At 36.2% G+C, this 19,672-nt stretch overlaps 4 protein-coding genes across 4 annotated transcripts; 3 read left to right on the forward strand and 1 right to left on the reverse strand.

Annotated features, from left to right (window-relative positions):
• The first annotated feature begins 153 nt into the window (after positions 1–153).
• Positions 154–7,092, forward strand: LOC108811449 (uncharacterized). The gene is made up of 15 exons (XM_018583495.2): positions 154–3,749; positions 3,841–3,963; positions 4,051–4,097; positions 4,182–4,297; positions 4,395–4,498; positions 4,649–4,765; positions 4,853–4,887; positions 5,070–5,233; positions 5,323–5,426; positions 5,535–5,735; positions 5,853–6,059; positions 6,170–6,317; positions 6,403–6,533; positions 6,612–6,707; positions 6,785–7,092. Exons 1-15 carry the CDS (start codon positions 1,665–1,667, stop codon positions 6,878–6,880), a joined length of 3,774 nt encoding a protein of 1,257 aa, XP_018438997.1. The 5' UTR covers positions 154–1,664; the 3' UTR covers positions 6,881–7,092.
• Positions 7,093–7,782: 690 nt separating this feature from the next.
• LOC108810293 (protein LEAFY-like) lies at positions 7,783–10,408 on the reverse strand. Its single transcript, XM_018582413.2, has 3 exons — positions 9,937–10,408; positions 9,117–9,514; positions 7,783–8,309 (listed from the first exon to the last, which is right to left on the reverse strand). Exons 1-3 carry the CDS (start codon positions 10,403–10,405, stop codon positions 7,917–7,919), a joined length of 1,260 nt encoding a protein of 419 aa, XP_018437915.2. The 5' UTR covers positions 10,406–10,408; the 3' UTR covers positions 7,783–7,916.
• Positions 10,409–14,961: 4,553 nt separating this feature from the next.
• Positions 14,962–15,654, forward strand: LOC130495556 (glutathione S-transferase T3-like). Its single transcript, XM_056986968.1, has one exon. It carries the CDS (start codon positions 14,962–14,964, stop codon positions 15,652–15,654), a length of 693 nt encoding a protein of 230 aa, XP_056842948.1.
• A 1,087-nt stretch (positions 15,655–16,741) lies between these two features.
• Positions 16,742–18,034, forward strand: LOC108858480 (uncharacterized). The gene has a single exon (XM_056986969.1). The coding sequence runs from the start codon at positions 16,742–16,744 to the stop codon at positions 18,032–18,034; it is 1,293 nt and encodes a 430-aa protein (XP_056842949.1).
• The last annotated feature ends 1,638 nt before the right edge of the window (positions 18,035–19,672 follow it).

The following is a 19,672-nucleotide window of genomic DNA, read 5'->3' on the forward strand; positions in this document are numbered from 1 at the left end:
AACTGGTTTCGAGCCAATCAAGAAACTCTGCACTTCTTGTTATAGTTGTAAGCCCACTAATTTTAATGTGGTTATTCGGGTAAGTCCCCAATGTTCTGAATAATTCTTTTTTCGCCCCATATCTCTCAGTATTTAATTATTGGTCTATTTAGATTCGATTCTTCAAAAACAGAGAGAGAGAGAGAGAGTGTGTGTGATTATGCAGAGACTCGTGCTGCTTGATTTTCTGTTTACCTATACATAATTTGTTCACTACAATCACGAAGATGAAGGTTGTTCAAAGCTTCACACTAATTTCGATTTTATTTATCCTCCCAAATCGGTAACGCACACAAGGTGTTCGATACAATTTCCCAATGACAATGCGCAAGATGTTTGTTTTCTCATCACCCGCACTGTCACGTGCCTCTCACGTGATAAAAGCGAGCATATTCTATAGGTGTCAAATGGGCGGGTCGTCCATTGGTCGTCCACGTCCATATTTAAATGGACTTAATATGGACATACCCATTTTTTCCATGGGTTATGAATGGACAAAATATGGATGACCATTTAAAAAATGGTCTTTACGGGTTTTGGGCTTCATGGACATGGATTGTCCAATGGACAAAAAAATTTAGGGTTTCAAAAAAAAAGAGTTTTCCCACCAAAACCGAGAAATCAGATTTTTTCGTCAAAACCGGGAAATCGAATTTTCTCTGTCAAAACCGTAAAATCTCAAAAACTGTAAAATCGGATTTTTCCGCGAAAATTGAGAAATCAGGTTTTCCCGCCAAAATCGGAAAATCGAGTTTCCGCTAAAACCGTAAAATCTCCAAAACCGTAAAAAGCGAGTTTTCCCGCCAAAATCGAAAATTGGATTTTCTGCCAAAACCGGGAAATCGAGTTTTCCCGCCAAAATCGGGAAATTGAGTTTTCCGCTAAAACTGTAAAATCGCCAAAACCGTAAAATCGGGTTTTCCCCCAAAACCGGGAAATCGAGTTTTCTTCCAAAATCGGGAAATCGAGTTTTCTTCCAAAATCGGGAAATTGAGTTTTCCGCTAAAACCGTAAATTCGCCAAAACCGTAAAATTGGGTTTTCCCCCAAAACCGGGAAATCAAGTTTTCTCCTAAAATCGGAAAATCGAGTTTTCTCCCAAAATCGGGAAATCGAGTTTTCCCGCCAAAATCGGCAAATCGAGTTTTCCGCTAAAACCGCAAAATCGCCAAAACTGTAAAATCGGGTTTTCCCCCAAAACCGAGAAATCGGGTTTTCTCCCCAAAACCAGAAAATCGAGTTTTCCCGTCAAAACCGTAAAATGGAGTTTTCCCGCTAAAACCATAAGTTTTTAGATTGAAATTAAAAATTTTCATAAATGGTCACTAATGGATCCCATGGCAACCCATATAAATATGGGTTCTGATGGACATGGTTTTTAATGGATTGATCCTTAATGGACATGGTCGCTCTGTGTCCACAAACTATAAATGGACAAACGGATATGGGTTAATGGACATGGGCTTTCCCATTTGACAGCTCTAGCATATTCTCTCCCTTGCTGTTATGTTCGTTGATTTTCCCGCCTTCACTCTTAACAACTCTCTCTCTCTCTCTCTCTCTCAAGAAGCAAAATCAAAACTTGGAGATCAAGAAACCGAAAGAAAACCTTGAGAATCGCTCGCTATGGAGTCTTCTCTGTTCAAAGACGACGAAGAAGGCGCAGAGCTCTTCTGCAACGCTAAAGATCTAATCGCCAAAGGAGATCACAGCAAGGCCCTGGAGTTAATCGAAGATTTGTTATTATTCTACGCACAAGAAGAGGGCTCATCGCTTCTCCACAAAGAACAAGCTAGAATCTTCTCGAAGCTATCACGAGCAGCAGCAGAGAGCCCTAACTTGTCGTTCACGTACCTATTGGCTTCAGTGTCATGCTATTCCGAAGATGTGAATCTCTCGCGGCTCTGCGCAGAAAGACTCCACGATCTGGCTCAGCGCCTTGGGTCAGTCTTGTACTACAAGGAATGCGTTCGCATAGGAAAACAGGCTTTGTATGTTTCTCACCGAGACAACAACAACGTTGCTCAAAACGAGTTGTTGCGTGGCCTAGAAGAACAGAGGAGGAAAGGGTTGGAGCGTGTGATCAAAGATGCAGAGTTCTGGATAGTTGAATCCAAGACTGAATCTATCAGAAGCGATGAGGCAAAGTTTGTAGAGGCAAAGAGAAGTCCAGAGCCGGTTAAGGATGATGAGGTTAATAAAGGACTGAGGTTGTTTTGGATTGGTTTGGATGTTAAGATCAAAAGGGAGTTAATGAGAGTAAACATTGAGAAGCTTAAGGGGTTTGTACATAACAGTGAGGGTTCACTAGAGGCTTTGGAGAAAGTTCTCGCTTATGCTAAGGAACACAAAAGGTGGACAACATGGGTGTGTCGAACTATATGCTCGGCGGATTTCTCTAGTGCTGAAGAATGTAAGGCTCATCTTGAACAACAACATGCTGCAGATTTTAAGCCTGAGTTGGAAAAAGATGTGGTCATTAGGTTAGGGAGAAAATGGGCTCATAAGATACAGTGTGGAGGTTGGGAGCCAGTGGACACAGTAGCTGCCGTTGAAATGATCAAAACTCAGCTGGAAGATGTGAAAGCGTTTACATCTGAATCTAGGAAGAAGGGATGGTCTAACCAATGGCCTTTGGCTGCAGATGAAGAGCGAAGTGGTTTACTCAAGGAAGTTAAACTACTCCTTGTGTCGCTCTCTGAGCATCAGATTCTCTCTTGCAGCATTCGAGACTGGGTGATGCGTTTTCCTGTTACGCATCTTAGAAAACTTCAAGTTTCAGAAGAGAGTATTAACGATTGTCACATAGTGGAAACACCACAGAGCATATGTTTTCTTGAACGTTATGAGCTCAGTCAGATCCGAGCGTTTCTAAAAACCATCAAGTGTGAAAGGCATGATGGTATAGAACAAGTTTGCAGAGCAGTGGACAGTGTTTTGGATAATATTCGAATCAAAGAAAGTATCGAACTCGACGAGCAGTTTTCATTGCTGCTTCTGGATAAAAGACTGTTGAAAAGCAGTAGTGCTCCATTTGATGATGACGGGAAAATCAAATTCATTAAAGATCCTGATGTTCACTACGCCAAGGCACAGCCTAACGGCGATGATATCATATCCTGGTTAGGTAACTGCTCTTCAGTGGATAAAAGCTTTCCAAAACCTATCAGGGAATACAATCTAGATACATGGGTGGCTGTTATGAGAGCTGTTCAGTACACATGTAGAGCACTGAGAACCAAATATGCAAAGAAAGGGCATGTGTTAGAGTACGAAGCAGCTCTTACTTTCGTTCAGAACTTGTGTAACCTTGAAGATGAAAGAAGAAAGATTGTTGGGGAGGATCAAAAGAAAAGCTATGCATCTCTTCTCTGTGATAGATGTGAAGAGAGAGTCCCAAAAGAAAAAAATTCCCTCACTGCAAGATTGTTCTTGTGTGCAGTACGAGATGTTTTCGAGGGAGGATGGGATCCGACGTTTGACTTAGAAGATTGCATGAGTCGTATACGTGAGGGTAAAGATCTCAGAGATGAAATAGTGTTGAAGTACATAGAACTTCTGAAATCAGCGGTCACCGAAAAGGTTCTGCAGATCGATGCAAAGATACTGCTGATTGATAATTCAAGAGTTAGATTGTTAGACAAGCTCACAAGCCTTTCTGCTTTTGACAACCGCACTTATATGCTTCAACTGATAAAACCTTTCTTGCTGGTTGGTTTCAAGCTCACAAGAGTTTCATTTTCTGTCTGACTTGGCATTTGAGATGTTTCTTATATGGTTTTCATGTCTCTTTGTCATGTAGAATGAGATTGTAAATATGGAATCAAAAGCCAAGTCAGATGCAGCGAAAGCAGCAGAAGCAGATCTTTTACTCCAAGAGGAGAAGATGTCACAGGCAAAAGAGAAGAAAGCTAAAAAAACAAAGGTCTTTGAAGTTTTTAAATTCTCTGTTTGCTTCTCTGACTTTTCAGTTGTTCAGTTCTAAGAATTGATGGACTTCATGGCGCAACAGATAACTTCAACGAGCATGGCTAGTCTTGTTGATAAGACTGTTAAACAGTAAGTACCTCAATAGTCCTTTTTTGTATGTTGTTAAATTTTATTCTGGTTTTCTATGAGCCAAACTTGTTCTTACATGTACAGTGAACCTTCTGTCAAACTTGAACCGGAAGAAGATGCTAAGGAACCAGAAAGAGGTCGATTGGAAACTTCATCCAACACTGACATTCAAGTGGAAGCTACTACAGTTGACCGTGATGGTAAATAGAGCTTTCTCAATTGAAGAATAATTTGAATTTGTTTTCTTTTCTTTTGTTATGCGCTCATAGTTCTTTTTCTTTATTCACCACCTTCAAGATATGAAAAACATGCCTGGAGAAGATTCATTGTCGAAACATTTGGAGTCGTCCCTTGAAGGAGGTGCAGCCAGATATAATTCAGCTATTGACATGACGCTAAAGGTAAAGCAGTCCAAACGAAAAGATTCAATTGCCAAAACCTTTTTTGCTGGTTGTATAAAACTTTGGTTATATACTGGGAGCTCTCATTTTTCCGTTTGATTTGGTGTATGAGTGATTTCTTATATGGTTTTCATGTCTCTTCTCATGTAGAATGAGATTTTAAATATGGAAACCAAAGCCAAGTCAGATGCAGCAGAAGCAGATCTTTTACTCAAAGGGAAGAAGAAGTCACAGTCTAAAAATAAGAAGAGAACTAAAAGAACTAAGGTCTTTGAAGTTCTAAATTCTCTATTTGCTTCTCTGACTTTTCTGCAAATCGGTTCTAAGAATGAATGGTCTTTCATGGCGTAACAGAAAACTTCAACGAGCATGGCTAGTCGTCTTGAACAGTAAGTGTTTAATAACCCCATAATATTCTCTCAATCTGTTAGATTAGTTACCAATATCCAATGGATATATATCCCGATATTCCTGTAACAGTTTTGCTATTTAAACACAAGTAAATACAAAGAACATTTAATGAATTATTTTAGGGTTTAACTCTGAGCAAAACGTGTTCTTACATGTCCAGCAAACCTTCTGCCGACCTTGAACCGGGAGGTACATCTCAATCACCAAAAGCGATGGAAGAAGATTCCATGGAACCAAAATATACTCTAGGAAGTGAAAAGGGTCAACTGGAAATTCCATCCAACAATGACATTCAAGAGGGAGCTACTAAAGTTAACAGTGGTGGTAAAAAGAGCTTCTTAATTGACGAATAGTTTGAACTTTTTTGGTTTTAAGAATCATCCTTCTTATTATATTCATCCACCATCTTTAAGATATGCAAAACATGTCTGGAGAAGATTCTGTCTCTGGAAATTTGGAGTCAGCACCCGGAGGAGCTGCAACTAGATACAATTCAGCTCTTGACATGACGTTGAAAGTAACGCAATTACCAAGATTCAGTACCTAAACTGTCGTCTTCTGATTCAGATCACTCCATATCACTTTACCTTCTTATATTAATTCACAAATACATGTTTTATTGCAGGCCCTTGTGAACATAAACGTTTTTAAAGAAAAAGTTCCAAAGTACAATAAGCTACCAGTTGATGACAACCTGGAAGAACAAGCTCTATGTGCGCTACAAAGTTTATTCACTGCTATTGTGTCAGAGGAAATAAAAACTGAGGGAGTTTATCGTCTCATCTTGAGAGACTTACTCATGTCTTTAAAAGAAGTTAATTCCATGGTTCGTTTGGAGAATATAAGCCTTTAATTATCATCATCATCATATATATATATATATATATATATTTTTTTTTTTTTTTTGTTAAGAAGCTTAACTAAAGGTGACGTATTTTTTCAGTCGAGTGGTGCTGCTGAGGTACTTGTAACCGTCCTTGAGTCTTGGCATTTCTGGGAAAATTCAGAAAGAGAAAGCTTGGTGACTCGCCTTTTCACGTTGGAAGTAAATGAAAGAATGAGTTGTAGAAAATGCGGAAGGAAGCCAAATTATCCAGAGCAGAGTTCTTATGGAATTGTTATGGCTGCAGATTCAATCAGAGACCTTAAGGTATGTTTCCATTTATGTTGTTCTCCGTCTTTTCTAGAGAAACTGGTACTACTTCCCCTTATAAAGGTTTATTGTGCTTATTATATATATATATATATATATATATGCAGTGTGCTTTTGGGGATATAAAGTTTGTGGATATCCTTAAAGTGACCCGCATGAAATACAAAATGTTATGTGACACTAAAACTGGAGGCTGTGGGACGACAAACTTTGTTCATCACGTTATGAGTAGATGTCCACCTATCTTCACAATCGGTAAGTTTTTGAGCACCACGGTTGTGATCTTATATACTCATTTCATTTTCTATGCTTATAATAAAACAACGTTGGTGTTCTGTAGTGTTGGAATGGGAGAAGAGTGAAACTGAAAAGGAAATATCAGAAACGACAAAGGCTTTGGAGTGGGAGATAGATATGAGCAGGCTGTACGAAGGCTTAGAACCAAACACTAACTACCGGCTTGTGTCTATGGTAAGAAAAAGAAAACTTGTCCTATTGTTCTTCTGTATTTCTCTGTAACACTCTCATAATATATTAGATATGATCTAGGTTGGTTATAGTGAAGAAGAAGAAGAAGAAAACATCTGTATAGCTTATGAAAAGAACCGGTGGGTTAATCTCAGACGTGAGTCTTTAGCAGGAGAGGTACGACATAAACAGTTGAGTTTGTCTTCTTTGTGTTGAATCGTTGGGATAATAATATACGTGTGGTAATTATATAGGTTGTTGGTAGCTGGAAGAATGTGGTTAGATTCTGTGGAGAAAGGATGATTCGGCCAGAGATTCTGTTCTATGAAGCTGCACGATCCATGATATGACCTAATAAGTTTATAAACATGGAAGAAACACAGAATTGATGTACAAAACACTGACACGATTTGGCTCTGACATTTGTACTTAGAATCATATATTGGGACAAGTTTCAATAGACGACACCCAAGTGCAAGTAATGACATGATAAAAGAGTACACAATCAGTTTTTAAGCTGATTGTTTTTTCTGAGCATAGTAAAGAGATATTCTTGTGTAGACTTGTACATACTTTACTTACCTCCAGGTTACTGTTCTAGCCGTAGGTGACACGCCAAGTGGAATCAAAGCACTAGGACCCGCCATTTGAGGAACTTAACCTTGTTTGGTTTCTGGTCGCTCGTCTACTATGCACCAATGGCTGGCTTCTTCTGCTTCGTATCAGCTTGTCTGATGATCTCTTTGGGTCCCATTGGACTCTCTGGTTCTTGATGCTTTCTATTTTTGCTCATTAGATTCCAAAGTAGTTTCTCTTCGTTTTCTCCTGCTTCCCTCTGTGCCTATACGCTACAATGGACAAAAGGGTGAAGAAACGTTTCAGGGGTTTAGTTAACCGTTGATCTTTACAAACAGGAACTCAGTTCGAGATAACCTTTGCGTTAATAGAATGTTCTTCTTGCTTCTTCTGACTTGTGGGTACAACGCTCTTGGCGGGAACTCCATCTTTAGATAACGAACAAGTTGGTATCACCCTCTATTTTAAATCATTTCATAAAATTAGTTGTCTCTTGGATGATATGTTCTTGCAAGTAGTTACATCCAATCGAAATTTAATACAGATGAGAAAAAAACATTACAAACTTTATTTGTTAGCTATTAAGATTTCCATTAGAAAAGATTGGTTCTATTTCATTTATACATTTTATATGTTCGTGTAATGCTTTATTCCAATCTTGATTGATATTGCCTTTCGTTGTAATTTTTTTATAATAATAAATCAAGTCATCGGAAATAAAACGAACAAGCCCAGCCAAAACGAGTAAACTAAAAGCTAATAATTAATTAAGATAGCGAACAAGTAACTAAACCACAATAACCCAACAAATTAAACCCCAAAACCCCCAGACGCAGACGACCCCGTGCAGCTAATCCCATTCCCAACCAAAGCTGAAGCCGCAGCAACCGCATTGTTCCGCTCCAAATGGCAGAGCTGACGCAACTTAGTTGGAACGTACCAAATGGAGAGGCGAGGATGAGCGTTGAAAACGGCGTCTATGTCCCAGCCATGACGACAAGCGATGTCCACGAGCGGCTTGTAACAGGCCTGACGCCACGACCCAACGTTCTCGCCGCGTTCTTTAAACGCTCTTCGTAGAGCGTTTGAAGCTTCTTCGTCTAGGCAGTGGAGTGCGTAGCAGTGAACGTAGTGTCTCATTTTCGGCTTGTTTATGTAACTCGCTCCTGATTTCTTTGCGTACCTGAATACTTGGTTCGTCACCTGTTTACAAATAATCAGTATTTATGTAATAATCCAAGCAAAAATGTATTCTTTTCCGAAAAATGGAATATATTATAGAAAAGTACCAATATATATGTTCTAAAAAGATTTTTATTTAAACATTGGAACTAGAAATTTGAGAAAGAAAAAAAAAAACTTTATTCGTTTAATTTTTTGTAATTTTTTTCTTAATAACGTGCGTCTGTACAAGCAATGGCACAGAGCTCATGGACTATGTACTATCATCACTCGAAGAAAGGTGACACTATTACCCGCTGAGCAATATTATGTATCCAAATATTATTTTATTTCTAAATTATATACACACAAAAAGTATCCTTACTAATGGCAAAAAGTATAATATCTATGTTTATTTACACACATGCATGCAGAAATCGAATCTAATGCATTAAGGACATCGTATCTAGGACTGGCTATCTCATGTCGTTTTTAGACTAAAACAAAACAACGACTGTGTTTTTACCCTAGCTCGACACGTTGTCGTAATGTGAGTCTGTGACTAAGTCAAAACATTAAATTGAAATCTAACTATATTCGTTAACTAAATGGAAAATATAAATCAGAACCTCTATAAATCTATGCCAGACATAGCAAAAACTAAAAGAAAATAATACTGAAAAACCCTGACCTAGTGACTTGTCAAACTTACTTTAAAACAGCTGTCGATGATAATGGCTATGGTATCCCTACCATACACCATAAATTCCGACAGAACTATATAATATGTTATTAAAATATTATAATGCGAAAGTAAACGTACGGCTAGGATTAAATCTTGGAAGATACCTTGGTGGGGCATTTCTCGCCACGGTCTTTAGCAATGGTCTGAACCTGAACAAGAAACTCCCGACACTGTTCGTACAAGTGGAAAAGATAATCCAAACCGTTCTTTTTGCCACGTGCCACTTCCCCAGGCTCCGTTACGATAAATGGATGCTCCCTTTGTCTCTCAATCCCCAACACGCCGCCTCCTCCGTTACCGTTACCGTCATCGTCATCCTCACCTTCGTTCATGTCATCATCGGTTTCCACTGACGTCACCACCTGTTTCTTTCTGCGTCTTTGTTGTGGCTTCTTCATCTTTGCCTGCCCTGCTTCCCAGTAGCCTCCCACGGCGTTGTTCCCCGCCGCATCAGTGTGTTCTAGCTGATGCACTGGATCCTCTGATAATCCTGTCCAATCATCTATATATATACTATTGTCACAATCACATAATACATTATAAGCTTATAATTAATCCTCGTACTTCTTGCAATAAGTCTAATATATAACAACCTGACTACAACTGCATAGTGTATAACAATAGCTCACTATGTAGGTCACATTTCTCCTAAATTATTGAAATAGTTATTATAATAAAAATAAAAATATTTAAATTTTAGATTCGGTCTCCATACACGTATATGTGATTTTCACTTTTATATTCTGAATTAGCTTATATATAATTGTAGACTTTGAGTTTGAATATATACTTGAGAGCCTTCAGACATTTGCTATTAATATTTTAAACGAATCCATAATCACAAAATTATGGTGTTCTCAAGTTCTCAACCTTATCGTACACACATAAAACGTGGGGTAATGTTTATATTCAATGTTATAATACCTTCTTGGGAGAGAGCATCAAGGGCGTGATGAGTGCCGGAATCACCTGCGGCGGAGAGTAGCAAATGACGGCGTCTAGAATATTCCTCCTCTTCCTCTTCTTGCAAACGTCTCCTTTCAGCTCTAACGGCAGCTTTGACACCGTACCGTTCACCCACGAGAAGCTCCCAACGAAAGATATGAGAGAGGCTATTCATCATATCCTCAAGCTCCTCGTCCTTCATGCCCACAAGCGTGCTCGCCGTGAAACCTAGCTCGGCTATCTTTGCCGCCGTGTAAAACCGCACTCCGTAAGGACCGAACAAACCCTCCAAACCACCTAGTCTCATTCCAAACGCTGCCGTCTGCGGTGTTGCCGGAGGTTGTTGCTGCGGAGGAGGAACCGGAGGTGGTTGTTGTTGTTGTTGTTGAACCATTGCTCTCGTTGGGTTCCATCGGAATAAGCCACTCGTGAAACCTTCAGGATCCATACTCTTTCTTTACTCTTTCTGAGGAGGTTGCTTTATTGTTAAAGTGACCACTCGCGCCGCTTCTATATATACAACAGTAAAGAGTCTAGAAAATAAATATAACATTTTAAAAATATTCTTATTATATGCCTGTTTATTGCAATAAGTACGTAAATATGTATATATGCAAGTATTATATAAAGAAGATATGTGTCTTGCTGAAAATTTGACAGTTGTGACTAAACAAGTCAAGCTTTTTTATCTTTCATCGACATTCTTTTTCTCTACACCGATTTTGACCCTTTGTCATTTGACACGTTAGTTTGTGAAATGATTAGGGTTTTTACTGTGGTGATCCCTCTCTTATTGTGTTCTCTTCTTTTTTTATTTATTCTTCTACATTTTTTTTTTAATTTATCTCTTACGTTTAACAATTTTACTTTTGTGTTTGTCTCTTTGAATCTGGCAATATTGTGTGTACCGTTACAATTTGTACGAAACTCTTTGCAGCAGCCGGAGAAATATATATATTTCTCTGTAGTGTCATTTACATAACTCAGACGAATTGATTATACATATACGCTACTGAGTAAAGTCTTTTTAAGTTATGGTATGGTTCTGATAAAATAATGACAAAATAATTTTTGTATGATAAGAAATTTCAGCATTGTCTGAACGCGAATCTCGTGGACATTAAATGAGATTGTTAATTTATAGCAAAAATAGGAACTTTAATTTTTTCTGCCGTGCAATAATAAATTCTGAGTATTTATATATTTACAGGGAATTAATTTGCATTAAGGAAACAAAAATTAACAAATGCAAAGTGAAACCTCAAAAGGAGTCGTCAGAAGTGTTTCAGTCTATCTTTTTTTTTGTTCAACTGTTTCAGTCTATCTAATCCCATAAACTTTGGGGTCTAATCTCTTCAACGATCATTACGTGTTGTCATCTCCCTGATCTATTATTACAGCTGTACCCTAAAACAGAATTTCTTGGTAAATAAAACCAAAAATATTTTATAAAAAAGTCTCTCAAACTGAACAAAATTATTGTTTAATTGCTTTACCACTAACTTTTTTTGGGTGAACTATTCTTTTGGCATCAGTATGAAGACTTCAGTTTTTTTTTTGGTAAACAAGACTGACTTCATTTGATGATGGATAGCTCACATTCCAAAAGTATATAAGTGTTCTTCATTTGAAGACTAACGTATATTCCCATAAATTCAGGCTATATATGTTAGACTAGTTGGATATACCGTAGATTAAAATTCCCATCAAATTTAATTAAAGTCAATCCCAAGCAAAATGTATGCGACTCTACAAAATCGAAAACTATTAGAATAAATAGGTAATCCATAACCGAAAAAAACACTAAAATGTAAGTTGAATCTAATCCCCTAGTCTATATTTGAGAAGTGATTTGTCACATGTCTTCTCTACAATCGTTTTCACAAAAAAATTATGACGTGGCTGTTAAGATTGATGACATATCATATGGTTAATGCTGATATATATTTTTGGAAATCCTTTTAAAATATGACAATAATTCATATATTACATTTAATATTGATTTATATTTTTGGTAAACTTTGTAAAATATGGTAATAACTCATAATCCATCACTAAAATAAATATATTCAAATATGATATTTGAATTTTGAAATATTATATAATTTTACTTTTATAATTATAAAATTTTATTATCTAAAATTTTCTAAATTTTCTGAATTTAGAAAATAAAATTTAAATCGTAATATCATTAGTTTCTTTTAGATATCTACAATTATATAATATATATATTAGTTTTAATTTTCGATAACTATACAATTTATGTGATTTTTAGTAATTTTGTACAAGTTGATTTACTACATTTAACCAAATGAAATAGATAAATTTTTTAGTCTAAGATTTTAACTTTATATATATACATATATATTCTTAAATATAATAAAAAATATTTTCTCTTAATTTTATGCTTAATTGATGATATTTATATTAATTATGGTCAAAATAATATAATATATAATATTAATTAATTACATTTTAAAATATAAAATTTAACTTTTAAAAAATTCATCACTATATATGGTGCATGAAAACAACTAGATTAATAATTATGACATGACTACTAAAATTGATGACATGTCTTATAGATTAATATGACATGGAACAATTATATTTAATGTTAATTTATATTTTGGTAAACTTTTTAAAATATAGTAATAACTCATATATTACATTTATTTTAGATTTATATTTTTGAACATTTTTAAAAATATGGTAATAACTCATAAATCATCATTAAAGTAAATATATTCAATTATGGCATTTTAAATTCGAAATATCATTTAAATTTAAAAATATTTCAAAGATATATACATATTTTTAGAAAATTATAAAAATTAAATCATAAAATCAAATTAATCGTAAAATCATTAGTTTCTTATATATATCTACAAATTTTATAAATATTGTTTAATTTTAATTTTGACAATTATGCAATTTTACATATTTATTTAATATATTTAATTAAAATAAATAGATAGAAAAATCTATCTAAGATTATAATTTTAAATATATACATGCACATTTTTAAATATAATTCAAAATAAAAAAAATTGTTTTTATGTTAATTTTAATGTTCAGTTAAATCAAATTTATATTAAAATATTGATAAGAAAAGAGAAAATTTGTAAATATAAATAAAAAATTAAATATAATTTTATTTATTTATTAGAAAATATTTTAAAATTCTTTTACTGCACATGGTGCAGGAAAACACCTAGTTATACTTAATACTGAAGTTTTTAAAGAGAAATCTTTCGAAAACAGACTCATAAAAAATTAGAACAAAATGTTACAATATCATAGTAAGAGCATGCCCATCAAGGGTTCTAAACGGGTTCATGGGCTCGGGGTCATAGGGCCGGGATTAAAAAAAAAATAGAAAATGGGCTATTTTCGGCGACCCGTCTCTTACCCACGATCCGTCCGTCGCCGAGTTCAAGCCACGTGTCACGGACACATTGGTCTCGTGTTTTCGAGTTGAACCAGAGTAGATCGCGAAACCATTCATTTTCTTTTATTCTCAAAAAGTTAGGGTTTTGTTTCTCCTCTAGGCGATTCTGGCGATTCAGTGGCGATTCTCGTGCGACGCCGACTCCCGCAGCTTCTCACCATCTAATCGACGACGAACGGTCTCCTCCACGAGCTCAGGTCAGTATCGAGTAGATTGTCCGTTGTTTTGAAGCGTTTTGGGCAGGGAAGGGTTCTCGGCGATTCTTAATCGATTTAGGGTTTTCGTATTAGGGTTCAAAATCGAGTTGGGGCTTTCAATTAATCCGCATGCGGGGTTGTATTTGGTTTGTTTCTCGGAGATTCAAAATTGATTTGGGGATTTAGGGTTAGGGTTAGGGTTCGAAATAGATTTGGGGGTTTTACAGGTTACGGTTCTTAATTGATTATGTGGGTTTCGCTTTATGGTTTTAAATCGTCTACACGGGTTAATTGTTTCGTTTTCATCGATTGATTGACATTTGTGAATGTTTTGTTTGTGCTACAGATGGATCCCGCAGCAGAGAGAAGAGACATGAAGAGGAACATTGAGTACAACAACAGCTTGATCTATGTGGCGGATTCAGAGTACGAGATACCAAGTAGGTGTTACTGTGGTGGGAAAATGATAAACGAGGTTCAGGGGAAGGAGGAGAGAGACACTCTTCCGGGGAAGCGCTTTTTCACCTGCATAAACTACGAGGTAGTCTTTCAATTGCTTCTTTGTTACAGTTTTTTTTTTTTTTCCTGTCAAGATTCTGATGATTTTTATCTTGTTGTTTATGGTATTACCAAGGCTGATGGGCTCCATTATCGTCAGCCTTGGGTGTTTGGTGTCCAGGAGGAGATCGAGAAGCTGACTGCCCGGGTAGAGAAGGCTGAGAAGGTGTTGAAGGAGGTGCCCATCCTCAATCAACAGATTGAGTCACTAGAGGTAATCTCTTCTCTCTTCATTGCATTGCTTTATTGTTTTGGTGTTTCATTAGTTTAGCGAAGATAACGTATTAACTCATTTTATTTTTCTTGTTTACATGTCCAGGAACAGGTTAAAAGGCTCTCTGGCCAGGTGGATGTTCTCGCTGTGAAGGTCGCTGACTTGGAGATGGTCTGCTTGGATTGAAGGTAAGACTCTAACTCAAAATTTATGTTTCTGTTTCTCTTCTCGATTGATGTTTCTGTTTCTTTTTTTTTTTAAATATATTAACCGTATATAGATTTACTACAAGTACAACTTTAAACTACAAACTAGAACTAAAACTTTAAACTACAAGTAAAAGTAAAACTTTTAAAACTTTAAACTGCAAGTAGATCATAAATTGTATCGGTTTGTTGGTTGGTTGCTGTGATTAATATGATTTGCACTGATTTGATAGCTAGAGTTTAATGAAATTGCGATAGATAGTTGTTGTGTAATGAATGTTTGGTAGTTAGAGTTTAATGTACTAGACTAAACTAGTTTAAAAACATAGCAAATCCTCATGTAAAACACACACATATCAAACCCAAACCGAAACCAAAATGGAACATCCTCCCCAAACCTCCCAATCCTCTCTTCAAAGAAGAAAATGGTCAACCAAAGAAGACGTTGTGCTCATCAGCGCTTGGTTGAACACCAGCAAGGATGCCATCGTGAGCACTGACCAGAAGGCCGGAGCGTTTTGGAAACGCATAGTGGATTACGTCAACGCAAGCCCTCTGCTCAGTGGCGCCGTTCCTAGAGAATGGAGTCAGTGTAAGCAGAGGTGGGGAAGAATCAATGAGCAGGTGTGCAAGTTTGTGGGCTGCTATGAAGCAGCAGTGAGGGAGCAAGCGAGTGGCCAAAATGAGAATGATGTCATGAAGGCTGCCCATGACATCTTCTTCAATGACATTGGCATCAAGTTCACACTTGAACATTGTTGGAGGGAACTTCGGTTCGATCAGAAATGGAAATCACTCGGTGTTCCCAAAGAAGGTCCCAAGGAGAAAAGGAAGGAAGCTGCGGAGGTGGTGGCTGAGGAGGAAGGTGCGGAGGTTCGGCCTCCTGGTGTCAAGGCTTGCAAAGCAGCCAAACGCAAGAGGCAAGGTTATGATGAGATACATGCCATGCTTGCTGTGAAGAAGGAGATACAACAACAGAAACTCCTAGAGCGTCTCCTTGCCAAAGACCCTACCCATCTATCTGCAAACGAAATCAGCCTTATGGACAAACTCATTTCTGAAATGATTTGAGAACGGTGTGATAGGTTGCTTTGTTGTTTGGTTGTTGCTTCGGTTTTCTTTTGCTTTGTTGCTTTGTTGATAGGTTGCTTTGTTGCTTTGTTGATAGGTTGCTTTGTTGATAGGTTGCTTTGCTTTCTTTTATTTTGCTTGCTGTTTCATTTTGTTTCTTGTTTTCTTTTTGTGTTGCAGGTGATGAGTATTTAATTTTGTTTCTTGTTTTCTTTTCTGTTGCAGGTCACGGGGTGGAGTTCAAGTTGTATGAAAGGAAGGCAGAGAATGCACTTGTTTTATTATGTTTAGCTTTATGATTGTGTCACGGGAAAGTGTAGTATTTTGTTTGTCTCTACACTTCATTTCAATTCACGGGAATGTACTTGTATGTTTAACTTTGTACTTCTTTGGTTGCTCACGGGTAGCAACCACATTGAACTTGTATCAACTCTGCCTACTCTATATATTAAGCATGTGTTTGTTTCATAAATTTGCTCACTACTCTCGACTTTTACTCTTCTTTACTCAACTATCAAGACAAGTAAAGAATCAACTATCAATCTCTATATCTCTTTGTCATTTTATTACATAGACTACAAGTATCAAGATATCACATTTTATTATATATTTTTTTTAAAAGTTATGTTTTGTTATTAAAGTAATGAAGATTTATATTTTTTATTTTTAAAAAGATATGTTTCTTGACTAGTGCAGATTTAATTATTTTTTTTTAAATATATGTTTCTTATTAGACTAGTGAAGATTTATTTTTTTTTTTCAAAAAAAAATATGTTTCTTATTAGACTAGTGAAGATTTTATATTTTTTTCAAAAAAAGATATGTTTCTTATTAGACTAGTGAAGATTTTATTTTTTTTTCAAAAAAAAATATGTTTCTTATTAGACTTGTGAAGATTTTATTTTTTTTTCAAAAAAAAAGTATGTTTCTTATTAGACTAGTGAAGATTTTATTTTTTTTCAAAAAAAAAATATGTTTCTTATTAGACTAGTGAAGATTTTATATTTTTTTCAAAAAAAAATATGTTTCTTATTAAACTTGTGAATAATTAATTTTTTTCTTGTATGAAGGAAGAAGTGTTCAAGTGATGTCTTTCTCATCAGATGATGCAGCAGATAAACTAATTGAAGATACGTTTGACGAACATGTTGATAATTTTATCGACCAACAAGTTGATAATTTCATCGACCAACAAATTAACAAGCCGAAGAGACGAGCTTATATCGAAAGACATAGGGAGCAAGGCCACGAAGACCTTTGGAATGACTATTTCAGTGAAAATCCTACATACCCACCAGAAATGTTTAGGCGGCGTTTTCGAATGACGAAGCCATTGTTCCTTTCCATTGTCGATCGCCTGAGTAATGAAGTTCCATACTTTCGTCAAAGACAAAATGCTCACGGAAGGTACGGCCTATCTGCACTTCAAAAGTGTACTGCAGCTATACGTATGCTAGCATATGGTCAATCGGGAGATACGTATGACGAATATCTCCGACTTGGTGAGAGTACCGCACTTTTATGTTTGGAGAAGTTCAACGAAGCGATAATACAATTGTTTGGAGATGAGTATCTACGAAAACCTACACCAGCTGATCTTCAACGATTACTCGATATCGGAGAGGTACGCGGATTTCCGGGAATGATAGGCAGCATCGACTGTATGCATTGGGAGTGGAAAAACTGCCCAAGGTCTTGGAGAGGGCAGTACGCACGAGGTCACGGAAAGCCGACCATTGTCTTAGAGGCTGTGGCATCACAGGATCTTTGGATATGGCACGCATTTTTCGGTTTACCAGGTACCCTAAACGATATTAATGTTCTCGATCGGTCACAAGTTTTTTCTGACATTATACAAGGTCGAGCTCCTAAAGTTAATTTCACGGTCAACGGCCACAATTATCGTATGGCGTACTACCTTACAGACGGAATCTATCCGAAATGGTCAACATTTATCCAATCCATTCCATTACCTCAAGGTCTTAAATCTGAGCTTTTTGCTGAAAAACAAGAATCCGCCAGAAAAGATGTCGAACGTGCTTTCAGAGTTTTGCAATCGAGGTTTGCAATAGTAAAAAATCCTGCTCTACTATGGGACAAGGAAAAGATTGGAAAGATTATGAAAACTTGTATCATACTACACAATATGATAGTAGAGAACGAACGAAACACATATATTATGTCTGATACATCTGAGTTCGAGTCGGGAGAGTCAAGCAGGAGTTCACAGGTGGAAATCTCGCAACCTACGGACTCTCCTTCCAACTTCGTTAATAGGCATGGCATTCAAGCTCAAATTCGGGATCAACAAAAACATGATCGTTTGAAAGCCGATTTAGTTGAAAATATATGGCACAAATTTGGTAATCTAGATGAATAATCTTTGTATGTTTTTTAATTTCCATTGTATTAAATAAATAAAAAAATTTTAAAAAAAATTATTATTTTATTCTTATGAACCCCATTTTCGGGTTCACTAATGGAAGAGCAAAATTAATACGGGTTCGTCACTATTCCTGGACCCACCCAAAAACAATAAAAAAATCCCTATGAACCCCTCCTTGGGGTTCACTAATGGGCATGCTCTAAGCTAAAGGTAGCATCAGGAATATATTGCTCTTGTGAAACGGATCTAAAAAAAGCTTCATGTTTGTCATATAAAAAAAGATGAATTACATTAAAACCGGAACTTGAAGTGAACAATCCTAGTTAAGTAAGCCTTGTCAATAAACAGTGATCGCAAGAAAACAAAGCCGTTTGAGCCGATAAGGAAACTTTAACGTGGAAAGGTAGCCAATGAGGAAACGACAGGTCAAGTCGGAGTTCTGAGAGTCTGCCATTTTAAAGCTCGGTCTGTTTTATTTGACTGTCTCTCTCATAGCCCTAGCCTCCTCTCTCCTCAGCCCCTCAGTTTCCTCTTACCTTTTCTTTGTCTTTTCTCTCATTTTTCAAATTATTTTATGTTAATTTGCAGCATTAGTACAATATTATATATGTATTGTTATTATCATGATATATCATCATGTTCATCATTGCGACTTGCGACTCTAATACTGTTTTTACCCTGTTAGTTAACTGTTGGAGTGTGACAAAAAAAAAGTTAACTGTTGGAGTTTTGGAATATTAATGTTGAACAGCGTGTACTAAAGCCCCTATTACAACACTATTTTCCAATATTATAGTCGCCTTAATTTATAAAAAAAATGAAAATGACAATATGTAATTTTAAATTTTAATTTTCCTAGACTGCGTAATAATAAAGATGTTAATATACTCTTCTTATTTTATTCGTTTACCTGCAGCATTAAAGTACACGTTATTTATATATGTATTTTATAATAATTATATGATTAATCATTTCGACTTGCGACTCTAATACTGTTCTTACCACTGTTATTTAAGTGTTGGAGTTGTATTTTCTTTTTGTCGCTAAATTGTATTATTAAGTCTTTAAAGCAAAGAGTTCTAAACAATGAGAACCAGCAAAACAACATAGAAAAGGGATACACCAGTAGGAATCCAAAATAAACTAACACATCTATTTTGCGTATGGATAACTAAAGATTTTTCATATAAAAGTTTTCTTCTGGAATAGACGAATCTCAAAGGAGATAATCTTCATATTAATCCAAAAGCACCACGCTTCAGAGTGAGTTGAAAACGATTGTCATTCTCTTTTTATTATTCCAGTAGGAGCGACTGAGATAAGACAACTCTTTATTTTGCTCTATTATCAGAGTCAAAAAGAGATTACCGTTCCATAGAACTTCATGCTGCCTTTCGAAGTAACCATAGTTTACAGTAAGAACTCCATCACCATCGAATGAAAAACCATCAACGATTGAAGCCGGTAAAACCCGTCGCCACCATCCGCAATAGATCTGTCAATTAACTTTTCTAAACAGTTCAACTGAACCGAAAGTTTTGTCTTTCTAAAACAATTAGAAGAAGCATACAAAAGAACAATAAAAAACCTTGCCAAATTCAAAATAAATTGGCAAAAAAACAGCGACTGAAA

This window comes from Raphanus sativus, chromosome 6 (assembly GCF_000801105.2).
Source record: "Raphanus sativus cultivar WK10039 chromosome 6, ASM80110v3, whole genome shotgun sequence".
NCBI lineage: Eukaryota > Viridiplantae > Streptophyta > Magnoliopsida > Brassicales > Brassicaceae > Raphanus > Raphanus sativus.

Coding starts and splice junctions, on each gene's coding strand:
- LOC108811449 (XM_018583495.2), top strand. CDS start 1,665: ATGGAGTCTTCTCTGTTCAAAGACGACGAAGAAGGCGCAGAGCTCTTC. Junction 5,427..5,534: donor CTCTTGACATGACGTTGAAA/GTAACGCAATTA, acceptor GTTTTATTGCAG/GCCCTTGTGAACATAAACGT. Junction 6,318..6,402: donor TCCACCTATCTTCACAATCG/GTAAGTTTTTGA, acceptor GGTGTTCTGTAG/TGTTGGAATGGGAGAAGAGT.
- LOC108810293 (XM_018582413.2), bottom strand. CDS start 10,405: ATGGATCCTGAAGGTTTCACGAGTGGCTTATTCCGATGGAACCCAACG. Junction 9,515..9,936: donor TGATGCTCTCTCCCAAGAAG/GTATTATAACAT, acceptor GTATATATATAG/ATGATTGGACAGGATTATCA. Junction 8,310..9,116: donor GCGAGAAATGCCCCACCAAG/GTATCTTCCAAG, acceptor ATTTGTAAACAG/GTGACGAACCAAGTATTCAG.
- LOC130495556 (XM_056986968.1), top strand. CDS start 14,962: ATGGAACATCCTCCCCAAACCTCCCAATCCTCTCTTCAAAGAAGAAAA.
- LOC108858480 (XM_056986969.1), top strand. CDS start 16,742: ATGTCTTTCTCATCAGATGATGCAGCAGATAAACTAATTGAAGATACG.